The 19,879-nt window shown below is 38.1% G+C and overlaps 1 protein-coding gene across 1 annotated transcript in view; it reads left to right on the forward strand.

Annotated features, from left to right (window-relative positions):
• The first annotated feature begins 701 nt into the window (after nt 1–701).
• gfpt2 (glutamine-fructose-6-phosphate transaminase 2) overlaps nt 702–19,879 on the forward strand; it is a 38,401-nt gene continuing 19,223 nt past the window's right edge. Inside the window, exons 1-6 of the mRNA XM_052100214.1 lie at nt 702–833; nt 2,474–2,581; nt 5,057–5,152; nt 7,257–7,382; nt 8,404–8,462; nt 10,196–10,330. Of these exons, the coding sequence (XP_051956174.1) occupies nt 827–833; nt 2,474–2,581; nt 5,057–5,152; nt 7,257–7,382; nt 8,404–8,462; nt 10,196–10,330 (531 nt within the window). The 5' untranslated portion in view covers nt 702–826. The remainder of the gene's footprint in view (nt 834–2,473; nt 2,582–5,056; nt 5,153–7,256; nt 7,383–8,403; nt 8,463–10,195; nt 10,331–19,879) is intronic.

The following is a 19,879-nucleotide window of genomic DNA, read 5'->3' on the forward strand; positions in this document are numbered from 1 at the left end:
ATGGGGACACTAGAAATGCCCTCATAAACCTCATGTATAGCATAATACCCTTGAAATTACCAGTTTGTAACCTTAAAAACAAATTCCTCGTACACCACCCAAACCCTCACACACACACACACACACACACACACACACACACACACACACACACACACACACACACACACAAACACACACACACACACACACACACACACACACACACACACACACACACACACGCACGCGGGATTCGTTTGTAGACTTTTAATATCAGTATCTATATTAAAAAACAATTGGCAAGTGTGTTTGTTCTCATTTTCATAGGTTTGTGAAGGGTGTACATATGTAGCTCTTGTTGGAGCTGCAAACTGAATTGGAGCAGGCATGACATTAACTGTTTATTATTTCCAGTCCTTTAAAATATATAGCCTACTATAAAGTTACAAGAACTATAACGTATTAGAACAAACCGTTTAGCTATCACTAGTCCTCCATTCTAAATGCATTCGTAATGTAAATAAATGTTATATGTGTATCACACATCACTGCCTATATTGAGTGTGTCATAAGAATGTTATTACTGAGGAACAGGCAGCGGTTAGTTAGGTTAATGGAAAAATTGGCATCAAACCGGGACATTCACACACCTGTCAATCAGCAAGCAGTGGGCGGGGCTGCCGTTGCCTTGGCTACCAGAGGTGGAGCAGGTTCGAAGTTATAAGTAAAAGCGGCTGTTTGTAATTCCAACTCGAAGTCTTTGGGTCATCTAGTGATTTTCACCGCTCTGCTTCAACACCACACCCGCCACACTACCTTTAACTTGAGAGACGATACTTGAACGATGTGCGGTAAGTTAGGCTTGTATACTATTACTATATATAATGAATAGGACAGCAGGGGAATACATTAACCGCGTTGATAAGATAAGTGTCTTCGTTTGAAATTTTGATTGCCGAAGTAACGTCCGTCAGAGTTACACCGACATTAAAACTATTCGTCCCAATGAACGCGATAAATTAGGCTGATGGCAGCGTCATCATTTAAATGTAAATATTTGGTTGGTCTGATTATCACTCACTAGAGTTGTGACAGCTCAGGAGACAGATCCGGTTTGCAGGTTAACGGACGTGTTTCAAAACCTGATGAACTGGCTACCTGAAAAGCAGTTTTTGAACATTATAGGGGACGGTCCTTTCATTCTTAAATATGCTGTCTAGATAGGTAGCTCGCTAATTTTTAAAACACAGTCAACACACAGTCTGGCTCCATTTCACCCGGCGACGTGGATAAAAAATACTAATAAAATTCTCACACTAAATAAAATACTAATACCTAAACTTCTCACACTAAATACAATTCTAATACACTAAATAAAATACTAATAGTTATCTATCTATCTATCTATCTATCTATCTATCTATCTATCTATCTATCTATCTATCTATCCATCCATCCATCCATTTCAGATGTGAATGACTATTTTCTTCTGCAGAACACAAATTAAGATTTTCTCTCAGCTCATACAATGCAAGTTAATAGTGACCAAAACTTTGAAGCTCCAACAAACAAAGACAGCATAAATGTAATTCATGCGACAACAGAGGTTTTATCAATGTCTTCTGAAACGATCTAAGTGGTTTTGGGTTAGAACCAGGGCTGGACTGGTAATCTGGCATACCGGGCACATACGTGGGCCGACGCACTTTGGGGTCAGGGGCATACTGGCCCTCGGGAGAACCGTGGGGTCAGGTTGGGGTTGGCCGCGAAACATGCTGAATGGGCCATGTTATTCAGAACGGACCACAAAACAGCACCACGATATGCATAAAAGGACAGCGAGCACTCCAGCCCTGGTGAGAACTAACCAAAATATAAATCCTTTTTCACTGTACATCTTAAAGCCTGAAGTCATGATCGCCAAGGATACAATGTCAAGATTTATAGTGAAAAAGGAGTTACATTTTGGTCTGTTCTCACCCAGGACATTTTTGGTCACTGTTCACTTGCTTTGTGTGGACCTACAGGGCAGAGATATTCCTCTAAATATATTTGTTTGTGTTTTGCAAAAGAAAGAAAATAATACACATCTTGGATGACATGAGGGTGAGTAAATGATGAGAGCATTTTCATTTTTGGGTGAACTATTCCTTTAATTAGCTCAAATCGCAATGTTTCTTCACTTTATATATATATATATATATATATATATATATATATATATATATATATATATATTGATCTACTTAAGGTCATTAGAAAGAAAGAAAGACAGACAGACAGACAGACAGACAGACAGACAGATTGACAGATTGACTGACTGACTGACTGACTGACTGACTGACTGACTGACTGACTGACTGACTGACTGACTGACAGACAGACAGATAGATAGATTTGGCTCATTGGGTCACTTTACATTGTCAGAACATTTGTCTTCTTGCACTAGTATCTTCAAACATTCTGTGTAACCTTGTATCTTTTATTATAGGAATTTTTGCCTACCTGAATTACAGAGTGCCACGAACGAGGAGGAATATCTTTCAGACCCTCATAAAGGGGCTTCAAAGACTGGAGTACAGGGGTTATGACTCAGCAGGTAAGACCGCTACTTCCAGCACCACTTCCACTCTGTGAGGGTAACATATATGGCTCAAGACAGAAAACTGTGGCCTTTTTTCTTGCATTTTGGCAGCACAGAGAACCAGAGTGTCAGTTCTTCCAATACTCTTGTCGAAGCAGTCAGGCAATTCTTGTGTGAAAGTGATTATGAACAGGTTTGGCTATTCTAGTAATTCCACTGAAGACAAATCTTAGTGCTACGGCATACAGTGACATTGTAGAGAATTGTGTAGGTTAGGGCAGAGACTTGGCACTTGTAGTAAAATTCATTGTAGAAATTGGAACGTCCATTACGGTAGATGTAGTAAATGACGTCCCGCCTTTCAGGTAAAAGAGCCAATCACATTTTAGATATAGACATCTGTCACTTAACTTGAGAATGCGCATGTGCATTACCTCGACCAGCTTGAAAAATAGTGTGTATTTGTTTTCTTCATCTGAGCAGAAAAGTGTAATTTATATGGGTGTGCACTGTGCAGCAAAGCCATTGTGACAAAATTATCTGTATCTGTATTCGGATAGAACCGGATGTGAGCGAGGCTTAAACCAGAAGTGTGTCAAAACTTTTTTAAATGTAACTCTATTACATTTAGGCTATAGCTTCTGTATATAAAGTATGCCTCGGATAGGCCTATTTAAATATTAATAATAATAAAAAAATTATTATTATTATTTTCATTATTATTATTTAATTATATTATTGATGTATTCTTTATTTTTTCTCACCAGATGAAGCTAAATATGTAGGCTACATAAACTGTGGAATATGTTGTTAAATGTGTTTTCTCCTGGTATTTCAGACATTAATATTGGCTGAAACAGAAATGTTGTTTATGTTTGTGCAGCTGTTAATGTTTAACAACATTATTTTGGAGGCATGAGGTGTGAAGCAATTATAAAATGCGAAGCACAAATTTTGCAGTAAATATTTAATACAAATATGATTATTAAAAGAAATGAGAATAAATTAATATAGCCTACAAACTGAAAGCACCATAAATCTCTATCAGAAAGTTTTATGACATATTTTTGGGGGGGTACATAATTAATTAGTTAAATTACATGTGCAGAATTAGTCAAATGCAGTGGAATGCATTGCAAGATCAAGCCTCTATATACTGTACTTCTAGAGAGAAAAATGTCATGTTTTTTCCCCCACAATCCAACATTTGCAGGAATATTCTGAATAGATTTACACTCTATGAAGTATTTAAACCTCTATAAAGCATTGAAACCATTTTGGAATAAACGATTAACCATATAATTACATTAATTAGTAATGTGTATATAAATGTGATCAACTTACAGTCGAGCTCCACTATAAAATCATCACTTCTCTGTTCAGGAATTCAACAGCACTCAGGATGGTTTATAAGTCTTTAGTACGTTCATTCTAAGATGTACACAGTTAGCAGAGACTGCAAAGGAGTCGAGAACACGGCCATCCATTCTGAATTCACATTGTGCACATTTTTATTCACAGGTTTACAATGTAGTAATACTGGCTTCACGGACTCGTCATTGCTTTGTAATTTTCGATATGTTAATTAAAATAGCACTTTGTACCGGTGTTCGTGGGATGATTATTCTTCTGAATAGTTTTTCTATTATTCAAATTAATTTGTTATTAGTTTTGAAGTCATTATTCATGCCATTTCAAATAAGGTTTTCGTCTTCTGGCACATCCCTAGTAATTTATGATACATTATCATCAGATGTTATTTGATCATAATTTTTAGATTTTAGTCTTTCCCCATTCAAGTAGACAGGGGTTGTACTTTTATGCTACTTGTATCCATAGAAAATAGCTGCCCCGGGCATTCCCAAGATCGTTGCTGAGTGGACTGATTTGCCTTGAAAGGGACTTTGGTGATGGCCCTTATTTGTTGCAACATAAAAATCCCCCTGTGCAGAAAGTGAATTCCATAAAGAACAGGTTTACTGCATCTGGAGGGAACTGAACTTGACTGGCAACAAAGCCCAGATCTGTACCCCCACTTACTCACTGTAGAGCCCTTTTTCTCCCCAATTTGGACTGCCCAGTTCCCAATGTTCTCTATGTCCTGGTGGTGGCATAGTGACTCACCTCAATCCGGGTGGCAGGGAACGAATCTCAGTTGCCTCCGTGTCTCCGTTGTAACCAGGCCAATATGGTTGCTTAGGAGACCTGGCTGGAGTCACTCAGCACGTCCTGGATTCTAACTCACGACACTAGGTGTGGTAGTCAGCATCAGTACTCGCTGAGCTAACAAGGCCCCCACTGTAGAGCCATCTTAGTTTTTTATCAAATATGCCTCTACTGTAAATAAGGTCTGCTGAACACTGCAAGTCAGACCCCATTGCCCAACATCAGTATCTGACCTCACTGACGCTTGTGCCATGGCTTTGTGTGTGCGAGAAGGTTTCTGTGAGTTGAATACCTTGATAAACTTGTCTTTTGATTTTTGGGCAGGTATTGCAGTAGATGGTCCAGGAAAAGATCAAACAACTGAAATCAGTCTCTTTAAGAAGACGGGGAAAGTGAAAGCTCTTGATGAAGAAATCTATAGTACGTTAACCTGCTATATCATAAATCATCTTCTAAACCTCTTCTCGTTTCTTTTGTTTCTTCTCGTCTTTTCATCTATTCATGAATCTTCTTTAAATCTCTTCTCTTTTTGTTATTCTTCTAGTCTATTCTCTTGTTAATTCTCATCTTTTTTCTTCTCTTCTTGTTTTGTCTCGTCTCTTCTCTTTTCCTCTCATCTCGCCTATTTTCTCTTTTTGTTTCTTCTCATCGCTTCTCTTCTTTTAGTTATTCCGGTCTCTTCTAATCTGTTCTCATTTTGTTTCTACTCTTCTTGTTTCGTCTTGTCTTATCTCTTCTCGTCTATTCTCATCTTGTCTCTTTTTTATTAGTTATTCTTCTCATCTCTTCTCGTCTTGTCATCTTTTCTCTTTTCGTCAGTTCATGTTTCTCGTTATTCCTCTCGTCTCTTCTGTTGTCTTTTTGTCTCTTCTTTTTATCTGTTCACATCATTTCTCCTCTCATATTGTCTTCTCTGTCCTCATTATTAGTGGTGCTTGCAAAGCATCACTATTGTAATCTCACATACTTATTATTTTTCTCCGTACAAAACTTCGGCACCTAACTCGTCCCGCACCGTTTGGCGTAGACCCACGAATGAGGTGTCAAATCGAACGGCCTATTGAGGACACGTGTGCTATGACTTTTATAAGCTTATCGGGGTACGGTATTTGCCCCAGGGGCAAAAAAGCGGCCGAGAAATCCCATAGACTTAACATTGCGACAAACTTTGACGCGTCACAGCTCCGAGCGAGGATTTCGCAGAAACGTGTGATTTGCCACATTTGAAGAGGCTGTCAGGCTCTGTAAGAGCATACCTCAATATGGGGTAAATGTTGCACCCCTGGGGGGCAGGAGCTGCCCAAAGTTGCCCCCATTGACTTACAATGGTGTAGGACGGCCCATGAAATGAAATTGCATAGGGCTTTTGTATTGAACATAGCTCTGGATCACAGTGTCATAGAGACAAGGGGGCGGGCTCATTTTACTCAGACGACCAATCAGTCTCTCAGGATCATTTTGAATCTATCAAGCCACACCCTAGCAACAGTTTAGAGCACCTTAGCAACAAGTCCCATAGACTTCTAATGAAAGAGATCAAAGGGATATCTACGGATAGAAGTGTCATAGAAACACAAGTGTGGTCTCGTTTGACTCTGGGCAGCAAACAGCCAATCATGAATCACCTCAACACTTCCTAGCCCCTCCCTACCAACCATTGTCGAGCACCTTAGCAACCAAAATCCATACAGGGATATCTTCCATTCTGAATGTCACAGAGGCATGGGAGTTGGTTTATATCATTCATACTGACAAGCAGCCTTTGCAGTTTCATGATTGGCAGCTGCAGAGCCACTCCCTAGCAACTAAACAGAGTACCCTAGCAACCGTTTAGCTATAACTATATCTCTGCACCAGAAAATCAGAGAGACTTCTGGGTTGATTTATTTCAATCAGGATGGCAAGGAGACTTGATAAGTATCACTATGGTAACTGCCTAGCAACCACATGGGGTTACCCTAGCAACAGAGTAACAAATCACATATCTCTGCATCAGAACAACATAGAGACTTCCGGGTTGACTTATTTCACTCGGGATGGAAAGGAGCCATGTATTGTATTACCTTGGTAACTGCATAGCAACCACATGCGCTTACCCTAGCAACCGAGTAACAAATCACATATTTCTGCACCAGAAAATCGTACAGACTTCTGGGTTGATTTATTTATGACCGTGATTTTTGTTCTTTTCAAGTTATAACATGCTGTTTGACGAGTTTTGCCACGGCAAGCACCACTCACATTTTCTTCAGAAATGTACCCATCTAGTTCTTCTTGTTATTCTTGTCTCGTCTCATCTCTTCTGTTCTCTTTTTATCTCTTCTTTTCTCTTTTCTTTTCATCTATTTACATCTCTTTTCTGCTCATTTTGTCTCCTCTTGTCTCATTATTCGTCTTGTCTTGTCTCCTCTCTTCTATTTTCATCTTGTCGCTTCTCTTCTCTCTTTGTCACTTTTGTCTTTATTTGTATGTTTTCTTTGTTTCTAATGATTAATCTTTGCTTTTACCCTATTTGTATCATTAGAGAGTGACTCCATCGATTTCGATGCAGAACTGGACACACACTTTGGCATTGCACACACTCGCTGGGCCACGCACGGAGAGCCCAGTGCTGTCAACAGCCACCCTCATCGATCAGACAAGAACAACGGTAAAACATTAAGAGAGATGTGAGACAGCACAAGTTCAATTGACTGACATCAGTCAGAGCCTGAATACCGTGTTATGGTGGTCATCTGGTTTACTTCCAGTCATTAGTAAACCAGCTGTGGTTGCTGTCAGTTCACAAGCTCTAAAACTCCAAGAAAAGCCTACAGATGCTTTAAAGCCATTAAGTTTTCCAAACTAATGAAAACCTTGGCCTTAGTGCTGTGAATAACAGTGCAGATGTGAAAGTTCACAACTGAAAATAAACACCTTAGTATGGGGTAAATACAGAGAACAGGAGGTTCCTTTCAACCCCACAGCAGCAATAAGCAGAGTCTGTTTGGTGTGCCACTGTTCCTGGATCAGGTTGCTCCTCTAGTCCATACAGTCATTGAATAGAATCGATAATACAAGCATGTGCAGTGCGGTCCAGAACTCTTCTAGTGAAAGTTCTCTTCTAATTTAATTAATTAATTTGAGCAAAAAGATGAATTTTTAAACGTTTTAGTACATGTTTTGCCCCCCTTTTGCTTTTGTCAAGTCTTTAAGGTAATTAGAAAAAAATATTCAATCAGGTGTGTATAAACTATTGACTAAACTATTCTTTCAAGAAGTAGAAATGGTTTCAAACAATAGAGCATATTTAAAATTACTACCCATAACGAACACTGCATTGATCATTTTGTCAAACAGCCATTATTGAAGTCTATTTCACACTGGAACATAATGCTTGACATGCCATTAGTGATTTGTGAAAGTAGCACCCATTGTTGTCTAATCAGTCACTCTTAGGTTTGACAGACAGCATGTTTTACATGTGAATGTGCTATATAGTGAAATGTGGCACATCCAGCTACGTCTGACTTCTATTGTTCAAGTGCTCGAAAAATCAATATGTCAATGGCCATTCTAATGTAGCATTTATGTTGGTGTGAGAGAAGATATTCAGTGAACTTATATCTTGAATGATCAGACAAGATAACCCAATCACTCATTAATTGCTTCTCTTTAACTTTTTTCTCTAGAGTTTGTTGTCATCCACAATGGCATCATCACAAATTACAAGGAGCTGAAAAAGTACCTGGTAAGTACTATTTTTAACATCATCGCTGTAGTTTAAAGGAATGTTCCAGGTTCAATACAAATTAAGCTCAATCAACAGACAGTTTTGATTACCACAAAAACAATATTTGACTTAAAATACTCACTTTTTCAAAAGTATAGCCACAAGACATTAACAGTATGCATGTAAACAGTAAAGACTAACAGTATAGTCAATTTTACAACTTTATTGCCATGACGATGTAATGTCAACCAAACCTAAAATCCTAAATTGACTGTAAAAATGTCAGTTAAACAACTTTACAGCTCAAATAATACACAAGTTTTAACAGAAGAATTAATGTAAGTGCTTTTATAAATTATAAGCTTCACATTTCTGTTTAAACCCTGTAGCAGCTAATACTGCTAATAATTACCGTTAATGTAATAACTGCCAATAACGTAATAAATTCTCCATTCTTAATGTAATAATAATTCTCTTAATCTTAATAATAAGTCAATAATGTAATAACTTACCAATAATGTAATACAATATCTGAACCAATAACGTAATAACTTTTTGCCCATAGTGTAATAAGTTCTTTATTGACTGGGTTAATAAAAAAAAAAAAAATGTAATAAAATATATTACATTATTGTTATACATTATTGGTAGTATACATTACAATACAATATCAGTAGTTATTACATTATTGGCTGCCACAAACCCTCCAAAAATTGGCCCATTCACTTCCATTGTAACCTTGGTTTTTACTTTTATTAAAGAAAAGGATGGATGAGTCGAAATTAATTTTTATGGTAATCAGCATTATGTTACAAATGTTGTCAACTGAGCTTAACTTGCACTGAACCCTGAATATTCCTTTAAGTGTCGCAAGCCTAGCCTTCTGGTGTCATAATTTATGTGATAATAATTTTATAAGGGTGTGGACTCCAAGACAAGATGCATATTAGGACAAAGTGTAGAATATAGTATTAGCCTTAATTGTACTAAACATAGCAGTGAATTAAAAGTTTACTGTTAAAAAAAATTAAATAAATCTACACACATCCAGGAAACACAATATACTCTTTGGCAGATTTGAACACATTTTTGCATTTTTTGTTTTGTTTAGAAATAATAGTATCTATGCTACTTCATCCTTTTTACCTCACCTGGTCTTGGCCGGGACAAGTTTCTGATCACCAAAGAAGCATTGTGTTGACATGTTAATGTGGGCAGCTATATGTTAAAATTTCAGGTTTTTTACCTCAGAAATCACAGGATTTTTGAACGAACCATTTTAGCAGTTCAGTTTTCAGTTTGAAAGTGTGTTTTAATAGTGCAATCAACCCTTTTATTGCAAAAGATCAAGGAAAACTGTTTTGTTGGAACAACTTGGGATCACTTTTCCAGAAATTGTTTATGACATTTCATTATTTCTGACATGGTTTATTTCAGCCCACAGATAGTTGATTAAGGTAATTAAATGACTCTGTTTGAGATAAAAGTGCGGCTATCTCGTTTCAGTGGCGTACGTCACATTTATTGTAATCAGCAGCACAGTAAACATCTCAAAGTTTATTTCAATATGTCTCGTAATACTCATCATATTAGCATTGAGGATATATTTGAGTCATCGAGTATTCCACTCTCTTTCACTTTCTATTCTCTCTCTTTCCAAGTCTTTGCCCCTTTACTCTAAGAAAAACATATTTTGTTTTGCAACTGCTTGCGTCTGTAACCATGGCTTTCTCATCCCAACCCATTGATAGGTTTCCAAAGGCTATGAGTTTGAGTCGGATACAGACACAGAGGTCATCCCAAAGTTGACCAAATATCTCTATGACAACCGCGAGAGCCATTATGTGTCCTTCTCCACCCTAGTGGAGCGCGTCATCCAGCAGCTGGTAAGCATCATGTGTGTGTGTGTGTGTGTTTTTGTGTGTAGTGAGAGGGTGGTCTTATTCACATGCCTCTGGGAACCTCCGTATTGTGTAAGTTAAAGGCCAGTTGTTGCTCATTTACAGCCGTCTTAAAGACACAGAGAGAAGAGCTCAGAGGTAGAGCTCCATTACATGTTGCTTCATCCCCATGGTATACAATTTTTGTTTCTTTCTCATGCTGCCAAACAAAGGCAAAACACAGTAACTACACCAACACTGATAGAAAAAAATGGCTGCATATTTTTGTGTTGAATTTGTAGTCAGTGCAGATTTCACACCCGTTTTCTCTGAATCTGCGCATAGTTAAGCCTGTCTGTCACAGGACAGACTGATAGACCCTGTTTACACCTTGTATTAAGTTTTGGGTGATCTGATCACATGTGGTCAGACGAGACAGCGCTTTTTACACCTAGTCGCTCAAATGTGACCACTTGTGTTCAGATTTCGAGGTTAGCGATGATATACATTAAAAACAATGTCAGCATGTTACTGTGTGATTTTAAATAATTCATAAAAGACAAGGAAAATGTTTTCATTTTTTCTATCAGATGTAGATGAAATTCAGTCTAAGCACAAAAGCAACATTTCGAGCTGAATTCTTAGTTATTTTTTTGGAGAACCTGTTAGCTTAGCTTCAGTTGTGTGTGCTTTTCATCTGTGTCACTGCATTTTGAAATCAGACACACTGAAGAAGATCAGTGAAGTACTCTTGCTTGTGTATATATTAGCTTTTTAAAATTTTGTCTGACCGGACTGTTATTTCGTTTTAAATATGCTCGTAACCGGCAAAGGTTAAACTCTTGTTTGAGCGCAATGGTTGTGTGGAGCGGAGGGGGGCGGGGCAGGGTCAGAATATTGCACGATAAGTCAGGATAATGTACAATCAGTTGGCCTTTATGGCAAAATCCACACAGTATGATCTGGACCCTGCCGTGAAGAAGATAAATAAACAAAAGGACATGAAATATTGATTTGAGATCTAATGATTTTATTATGTGGGAAAGAGACCTCAGAGTTATAGGAGAGACATGAAACTAGCACAACTGTGTTGGAAATTGGTTGCCTGGGCCAAGTCAGTTCCAAAGTTTAGCGGTCATTATACAAAAATATTTTTGTATAATACCACATTAAAATGCGATTGACCAATCAGAATCAAGTATTCCAGAGAGCTGTATAATAATAGAGTTTAGTCTGCTTACATTTTTTTTTGTCATAGTCAGCATCTTATCTGCAAGGCCATCAGTATGTCGATCACATAGTTAAAGTTTGGTTTTCTTCACTATATCAGTTATATAACAAATAGCATTTATCAGCATAGGAAGCATGCTAGCTCTCGCTTGTCTCCAGGTAATAAATATTAGATCGATTTTCAAACCAGGACAGTTGAACCTTATTTTATGAGTCGTTGTCAGAACCTTTGAACAACTCCCATGGCAATAACATTCTCAGCTCACTTCAAACATTGTTCATCAGCGACGCTGGGGCCTTGCCCTTTACAATAATCTTGACAGAAGTTCAGTCCTTATCATAACTTTATAAAAGACCAAGCTATCCTATCAGGACAATAAGTGTGTGACTTTATCCTCTTTTCAGCATGAGACTCTTTTTTTATGGCACCTTCGGTAAATCAATTACACATTCTAAATTGCAATGGTAGCCTCCACCATCTTGGTGGTGGAAGGATGGGCGATAAAAGGTTATAATATTTAAGGCGTGCATTTGGTTCTAATGGGATTGCCACAGGCTTCAAAGCTTGTGGCAATCTATGCAGCTAAAGGAGGAGGGTTGAAACATCAACATCCCATCCTGCTTTTAAAGGAACAAGAGTGGAGAGTTAAAGAGAAAGGAACAAGTTTTACCCTAAGGCTGATTGAAAACAGACTGAGGCTGTGTTTAAAGGAATTGTTCACCCAAAAATTGTAATTCTGTCATTTACCATACTCACCCTCATGTCATTTCAAACTCCTATGACTTACTTTCTTTCATACAGCTGTCCGGAAATCTCTCTTTTCCATTGCAGTCTCCAGTCGGCTTTTATTCCTCTCTGAGGCTTGATTAGGCCCTCACCATGGAGGCCCTCCGTGACATGTCACATGACTATGTTCACTTTTATGCGCTACAGGCCACTTGCCGAATCACTATTCGGTTATTATACGAGTTTAGAGGTCTTCAACCCGATCTGAGTCCAATGGTACCCTACAAACTTACAGGTTTTGAGCCAGGTTCGGGTCAGTTTTTCTAGGCTGTTCACACATGTGTCGAGGCTATATATGTAAACTTGCACTGGATGGATGTCTTTGATCGTTGTGCCAAAACTCACTGTAAAGTTAAAAAGAACTTTAATATTTATAAATGCATCTCAAGACACCTGCGGTCTGTTTCAAGCTTTATCAGTGCTGGTGTCACAAATTGACATTCTGATGAAGTTCAGGTTGCAAAGAGGACTTAATGTGACTGTTTCATATGATTTCAGATTGTTTTTCATCTGGCAAAGTTTCAGCGCTTGATAAATGGTGAACCAGTGTTTTTATCCCTTTTGCTCTGGTGTGCAGACAATAATTACACAAGTTAAATGCTGAATCATTTAAAAATCAAAGCATCCCGAGAAGTCCTATAATATGTAGTGTTCGCTGCCTCATGGAAAGTGAACCTGCCCGGGCAGAATTATGCATTTTTCATTGATTAAGAATAGGCCTAATTTGTTAGTGACAGAGATTATTTTTGTTCGACTTGAATGTAATTTTATCATTTGAAGATTTAGGTAGGCTTATTGTGCTATTTAGGCTCTTAGCTCACTGTGCACTTTATTCCCTGCTATCTGAGATTGTGTTTGACGCATCCTTGGCAATAAACATTCTTTATTCCAGAGTCCCGTCTCCTGACAAATAACAGAATAACTGTTCTTAACTCTCAAGGTTAACTAAATATTACAAAAGTTTACCGTGCACATATTTAGGGTATTAAGGTACATTTCTCTTTATCATTAAATATTAAATGCATGCAGGACTTAAACATTTTAAAGTCCTATATACTGTTGCATGAATTCAGTCACTTATATGAATTTAAACCATCAGATTTGTACAAAGCCAGGGTAAACTGCACCTTATCTTTGTGTTTGGAAGTGTTGAAAAATAATTTAGAGCTCGGGCCCTTTGAGTTTAGAGGCCCCTGGACAATGGCCCAATCGGCCCGGTGGTTAATCCGTCCCTGCACATGCGTCAAACCTGTTCGTGTTTGCTCGCCGTCAAAAGAGTATACTTTGAAAGGCAATGCGGTCGAATAGGCGCGATCCAATCTGGAATGCAGAAAAATAAAATACCTCAGCCTTAACTAAAGTAACGTCAGTGGATGTAGTGCTACATCATATCAAAAAAGCAATTGTAAATAACATCTAGAAATAAAGCGGAGCAACGAACAACAATAAAATGACAGATACACAGAATACTCGGGAATCGGGTCTGATAGCACACTCATGTACTTGTACTCATGCTTGTAAAAATGATCCGTGACCAAAAATCAATACCATTTGAGTATCTTCATGAGTGTCTTTATGTAAACATTCAGCGCACAAATTAAAATCGTTATGTCCTAGTGAGATAATTTAACAACAAATGCACTGATTTAATGAGACAAATATATAGTTTGCATGTGCTGCAAGCTTCAGATGTGAGTGCTTGTTATTGTGTGGAGCCGGTTTTGTGCAGACATAAAGACACAAAGAGCCCATAACATTTAGAGATCCTTGGGTCATCACTTTTTAGCATAAGACACATACTAAATAAATATTTAATTAATTAAATAGCAAACTTTTGCAGTTTAATAATAACTTTGAGTCAAGTAGCGACTGGCTTATCTGGATTAAGATGCTTTTTCAATTTAAATGGAAAAAAGTCAAACAGAAATAGATCACTACTGTATAGTTATGTAATATTCACTGTAATACTTCTAATACTAATAATATATCAATAATAATCATATTATATTAAAGCAATATCTTCTATCTGTGATGCAGCACTTTATTTGACAAAAATAACTCCAGTGTTTGTTTTTGGATTGTTCTGTGAGGTTCTGTATAAAAGCACTTTATTTGATAAAAATAATAGAATATTATGCTGAAAATGTATTGTTATATTTTTATTTGATTACATTTTTAATTAATTAATTTATGTAAACACCATTTTAATGATAAAATTGAAATAAACTGTTAATATGGAATTCAGAATAAAACAAACAGGTATTGGAATCGGTATTGGCAAGTACCAAAAAAGGAAGTATCAGCACTCTTACTTGTTCTCAAAAATTATATTGAGATATCCCTAAATTAAATAATAAAGTCTTTCTCAGATGGCATGTTTTTATTCAGACCAAGTCAAGTCATTTTTATTTTTAGTTACAGAAAGTCATGCTTTAACAGAAAATTAAACTGTAATATCTATAGAGTCATCATTGTGTAATTGTAAATTGTGTATAAAAATAAATAAATAAGTAGTTCAATAATAATTGTATTTAGAACCCCAGTGAGCAAGCCGAAGGCGACTGTGGCAAGGAACACAAAACTCCATAAGACGTTGGTTAATGGAGAAAATAACCTTGGGTGAAACCAGGCTCAATGTGGGGGCCAGTTCCTCTATGGCTAAACAGGATGAATATAATAAAAATATTAGTTATTTATGTACAGTGAACGTCATGGTTTACATTTTATTAACTAAGTAAGTGTTAAGGGCCAGTGTTTAAACAAAGAGTTTGTATGAACTGTAAAATTAATGACTAATGTCTTTGAAGTCCATCCTGGATTAACTGCAGAAGTTCACATAGAAGTATTGTCCTTTTTTAGTTGGCTGATGAAGGCTTTTGTTGGCAGTTTATTGATAGCCTATGTATTCCATTTCAAGAGTGTAGTCCATCAATAGACAAAGGTGATGCGGGCAGAGATCAATGAGGTGCATCTCAGTTCAACCGGCATGTAATTTCGGTGAGGTTCAGTGCGGTCCATCCTATGTCCAAGGTTCAGGCAGTGGCATATGAAGTATCTGATGTCTTACAGTTGGAGTTGGCATCAGTTCATACTCTGAGGTCCATCATAAAAGACTGCAGTGCTGTCTGGCTAGCACCGGCTGTAGTTTGTCATCATCACTCAGCGACACATTGATGTGGTGTCCGACACCAAGCAGGAACAGAGCTAGATCTGAATAAATGGGAGATTTGAAGTCAGTCTTTGATTAGCCAATTCTCCAGGATCAAGCTGTGGCTTCTTAATAAGCAGTTTGATAACTGCCATTTTAAAGTTTCTTGGGACATGCATTTACATTTACATTTATGCATTTGGCAGACGCTTTTATCCAAAGCGACTTACAGTGAACTTATTACAGGGACAATCCCTACGGAGCAACCTGGAATTATGTGCCTAGCTCAATGACACTGGTGGTGGCCGTGGGGATCGAACCAGTGACCTTCTGATTACCAGTTATGTGCTTTAGCCCACTACGCCGCCACCACCAAGGATAGTGAGGAGTTAATAATTTTAAGAAGAGGTTCTGAGATTACAGGGAATACTTCTTTTAAGAGTTTACTTGGTATTGGATCTAACATATATGTTATGGCTTTTGAATTTTTGTTCAGTTTTGTTAGCTCTTCATTACCTATGACAGAGAAGGATTGAAGTTGCTCGTGAGGAAAATTATGAGACACTGTTTTCTGAGGTGCTGTCACAGTTGACTGCATAATTCCAATTTTATTTCTGATGATTTCTATTTTATCAGCAAAGAAGTCATTACTATTGTGCTGTGACGGAATATCAGGTTCATTCGAGGCTTTATTCCTAACCAATTTAGCCACAGTACTGAATAAACACCTAGGATTGTTGTGGTTATTTTCTGTGAGTTTGCTAAAATATGCTGACCTTGTAGCTTTTAGTGCCCGTCTGTAGCTACAGACACTATCCTTCCATGCACCTCTAAATACTTCTAGTTTTGTATTCTTCCATTTTCTGAGCTGCTCTCTTGAGAGCATGAGCGTAATCATTGTACCATGGTGCAGGGCTTTTTTCTTTAATTGTATTTAATCGAAGGGGGGTGACACTATGGACACAAGAATGTTAGAGAAGACTGTATTTATATTTTCTTTTATTACATTAAGTTCTTCTAGACATTTTGGCTTATTCAGTATGTGAGACAATTCTGGAAGACTATTAGTGAAGCTATCTTTAGTGGACAAAAGAACAGTTCTACCTGAATGATAGCATGGTGTAGACGAGGTAATGATCTGAGATGTCATCGCTCTGCGGTAGAATTGCTATAGAATCAACATCAACTCCATATGACTAAATTAAATCTAGCATTTGATTATGCCGATGAGTTGGTCCTGTCACATATTGTCTGACTCCAAGAGAGTTGAGAATATCGATAAATGCTAATACCAATGTGTCATTTTCATTATCTATGTGAATGTTGCAGTCACCAACAAATAAAGCTCTATCTACAGTAAATACTAGATCTGATAGAAATTTAGCAAATTCACCAAGGAAATCAGAATACAGCATGGGTGATCTATATACTGTAGCAAGGGCAAAAGACAACAGAGATTTTTTTATTTATATCTGATGGTCACATTAAGCATTATTACTTCAAAAGACATAAACATATATCCTGTCCTCTTGAGTAACACCAAAAACTTCACTGTAAATTGTTGCAACACCTCCTTCTCATTGACTCTTCAGATGAGGCTTATATTTATAACAATAACCTGGGGGAGTAAATTCATTTAAACTAATATATTCATCAGGTTTTATTTAATTTACAATTAGTGCTTTGTTTGCAAGAGATCTAATGTTAGTAACCCTACCTTTATTTGAGGTATATCTTAATTTTTTTTTTTTAAGTTTGACCTTAATCAAATTTTTGTCTAAATGATTTAGTGAGGGGTTGTGTTTGGTAGTTCTGGGAACAGACACAGTCTCTATATGATATCTAGGTGATACAGTCTCTATGTGTTGTAGTTTATGTGACATGTGTGACATCTAAAGACAGCTAGCAGATGTTCGGATTAACCAGTTTGTCTGCTTCCTGACCTGGGCCCCAGTTAGTCAAAAATTATGATTACTTATCACTATTAAGACTATGAGCCAAATTACTTGAGAGGAGAGCAGCACCTTCCCTGGAGGGGGAAATGCTATTCTCCGGACACCGCTCAGACATCCAGCCATTCAGTGTCACTAATCTACTATAAACTTCGTCAGCACGATGAGCAGGGAGGGGGCCAGAGCATATTACAGTGTCTGACATAATCTATGCAAGTTCACACACCTCTTTAACATTTTCTTTAGTGACCTCCGACTGGTAAAGCCAAACATCGTTAGAGCCGTCATGAAGAACAATTTTAGAAAATCTATGTTAAGCATTAGCCAGCACTTGTAAATTTTATCTGATGTCAGATGCCCGATCCCCCAAAATGCATTTAACAATAGTAGCTGGAGTCTCTATTTCCATGTTCCTTACAATAGAATCACCTATTACTAAGGCTCTTTCAACATGATTCTCAAAGAGTGCATCACTGAGTGGGGAGAATCAATTGGAAACCTTAACAGGAATGGGAGATTGGTGGCACTTTGCCCTATAAGTATGCTGCAGATGTCACCCATATGCCCTTCTTCGGGGGTTCTACATCCGAAACCAAAGTGTGTGTGTGTGTTGCTCACTGTTCTACCCGCATCCAAAACAATATCTACAGGCTTCTCACTGGCCTCCACTAGCGTTCGAATGCGTGTCCTAACTCATTAATCTTCTCCGTCAGCCTGACTAATTCTATAAGAATAATGCCTGAATAATTCTATTTTATCATATGTGAATCCCTCACTGCTGATGGAAGAAGCTATAGTAAATATTTTGCATGCAGTGCAGGAAGAAATAGCATGAGCAGATGCCATGACCTACCACAGTTTGTTGTTGTTATGGTTGTTCTTTTTTCTCTCCATTTTTCTCCTCAATTTGGATTGCCCAATGTGCTCTAAGTACTCGTGGTGGCGTAGTGACTCGCCTCAATCCAGGTGGTGGAGGACCAATCTCAGTTGCCATGTCTGAGACCATCAGTCTTATCGCATGGCTTGTTGAGCGCATTACTGCGGAGACATAGCGCATGTGGAGGCTTCACGCTGTTCTCCGTGGCATCCACGCACAACTCACCACGCGCCCCACTGAGAGTTAACCACATTATAGCGAGCGCAAGGATGTTACCCCATGTGACCGTACCCTCCCTAGCAACCGGGCCAATTTGGTTGCTTAGGAGACCTGGCTGAAGTTACTTGGCACGCCCTGGATTCGAGCTCATGACTCCAGGGGTGGTAGTCAGTACCTTTACTCACTGAGCTACCAAGTTATGGTTGTTCTTGAGCGGTGAGGGTTTGAGATCGATGTGGTCCGATGTGGTTCCTGATCAGCAGATGTTTGAGATTGATGCAATAATCTGTGTAAAACACAAAGGATAACATGAATGTTCACAGTCGAGATGCAAGACGTAGACAAGTGGAAAAAATGTAAGCAGGCTAGCAAGCTACAAACACAGACTCATGCAGCGTGCTGGCAGCAACCGGAACAGAACCAGCTTCATGGGGAAATTACATTGTGGAGAAAGCTTACTTACCGAGGCGCATGTATACAGGGATGAAGAGTAAGCAGCCACTAACACAGTGTGAGTAAACGTGAACACCACTTTCATGTCTTAAGCAGCTTTCTGGTGTCTATGTAAACAAGGTGAATAACTCAGAGAGGGTTTAACAAGGAAATTAATTGTCATTAAAATACACATCACAGTGCAACCAGTCTGAATAGTCCTAGAAATAGTCTGCACTTTAAAAAAAACGGTTCTTGATAGGAAGAGGGTTCCTTACTGAACTCAATGAGATTTTAAGCCGCTGTAAAGAACCATTAAGGAGCATTTATTTTTTATGTGTGTGTGTGTGTTTTAAGGAGACACACATTTTAGCATGTTTGTGAGCAGGGGCAAATATTGGTTTATGCAGCACACAGAGAGGGCCCCTATTCCCCTCAGTTCATCCCTCAATGTGGGGCTCTGTTCCTCTTAGCTCCCCTGTGCCACTCTACCACTCTGGGCCTCACCTCCAAGCCTGATCCTGAGCTCCACTGGGCATTAAAGAGGGGAGCTGAAGAAGAAATGCAAGACTTTAAATCTGCCCATTCAACAGAATGAAGCAATTAAGGCATCTTATGTGCGCTTGATGAAAAAGCTATTTTTAAAAGGTATTTCATTTAAAACTTAATTATGCTGCCTCCTAAGATACATTGTTTTGTTTTAAATTATAATCGAGCTACGGTCTTAATCTATCTTAATCTGTCTGTGCAAATATACATAATGCAATGCATTACTGAATATTTAAAGTAGGGACATCAGCTGAGGAGCTGTTAAATACATCGTCCATCATCTCAGGTTTTTGAATCATGCATACAACGCAGGTCTTATTTTCTTATACACATGCTGGAAATAGCCAAGCTACAGTCGCAT

Source organism: Xyrauchen texanus, chromosome 31, assembly GCF_025860055.1.
Source record: "Xyrauchen texanus isolate HMW12.3.18 chromosome 31, RBS_HiC_50CHRs, whole genome shotgun sequence".
NCBI classification, from domain to species: Eukaryota; Metazoa; Chordata; class Actinopteri; order Cypriniformes; family Catostomidae; genus Xyrauchen; species Xyrauchen texanus.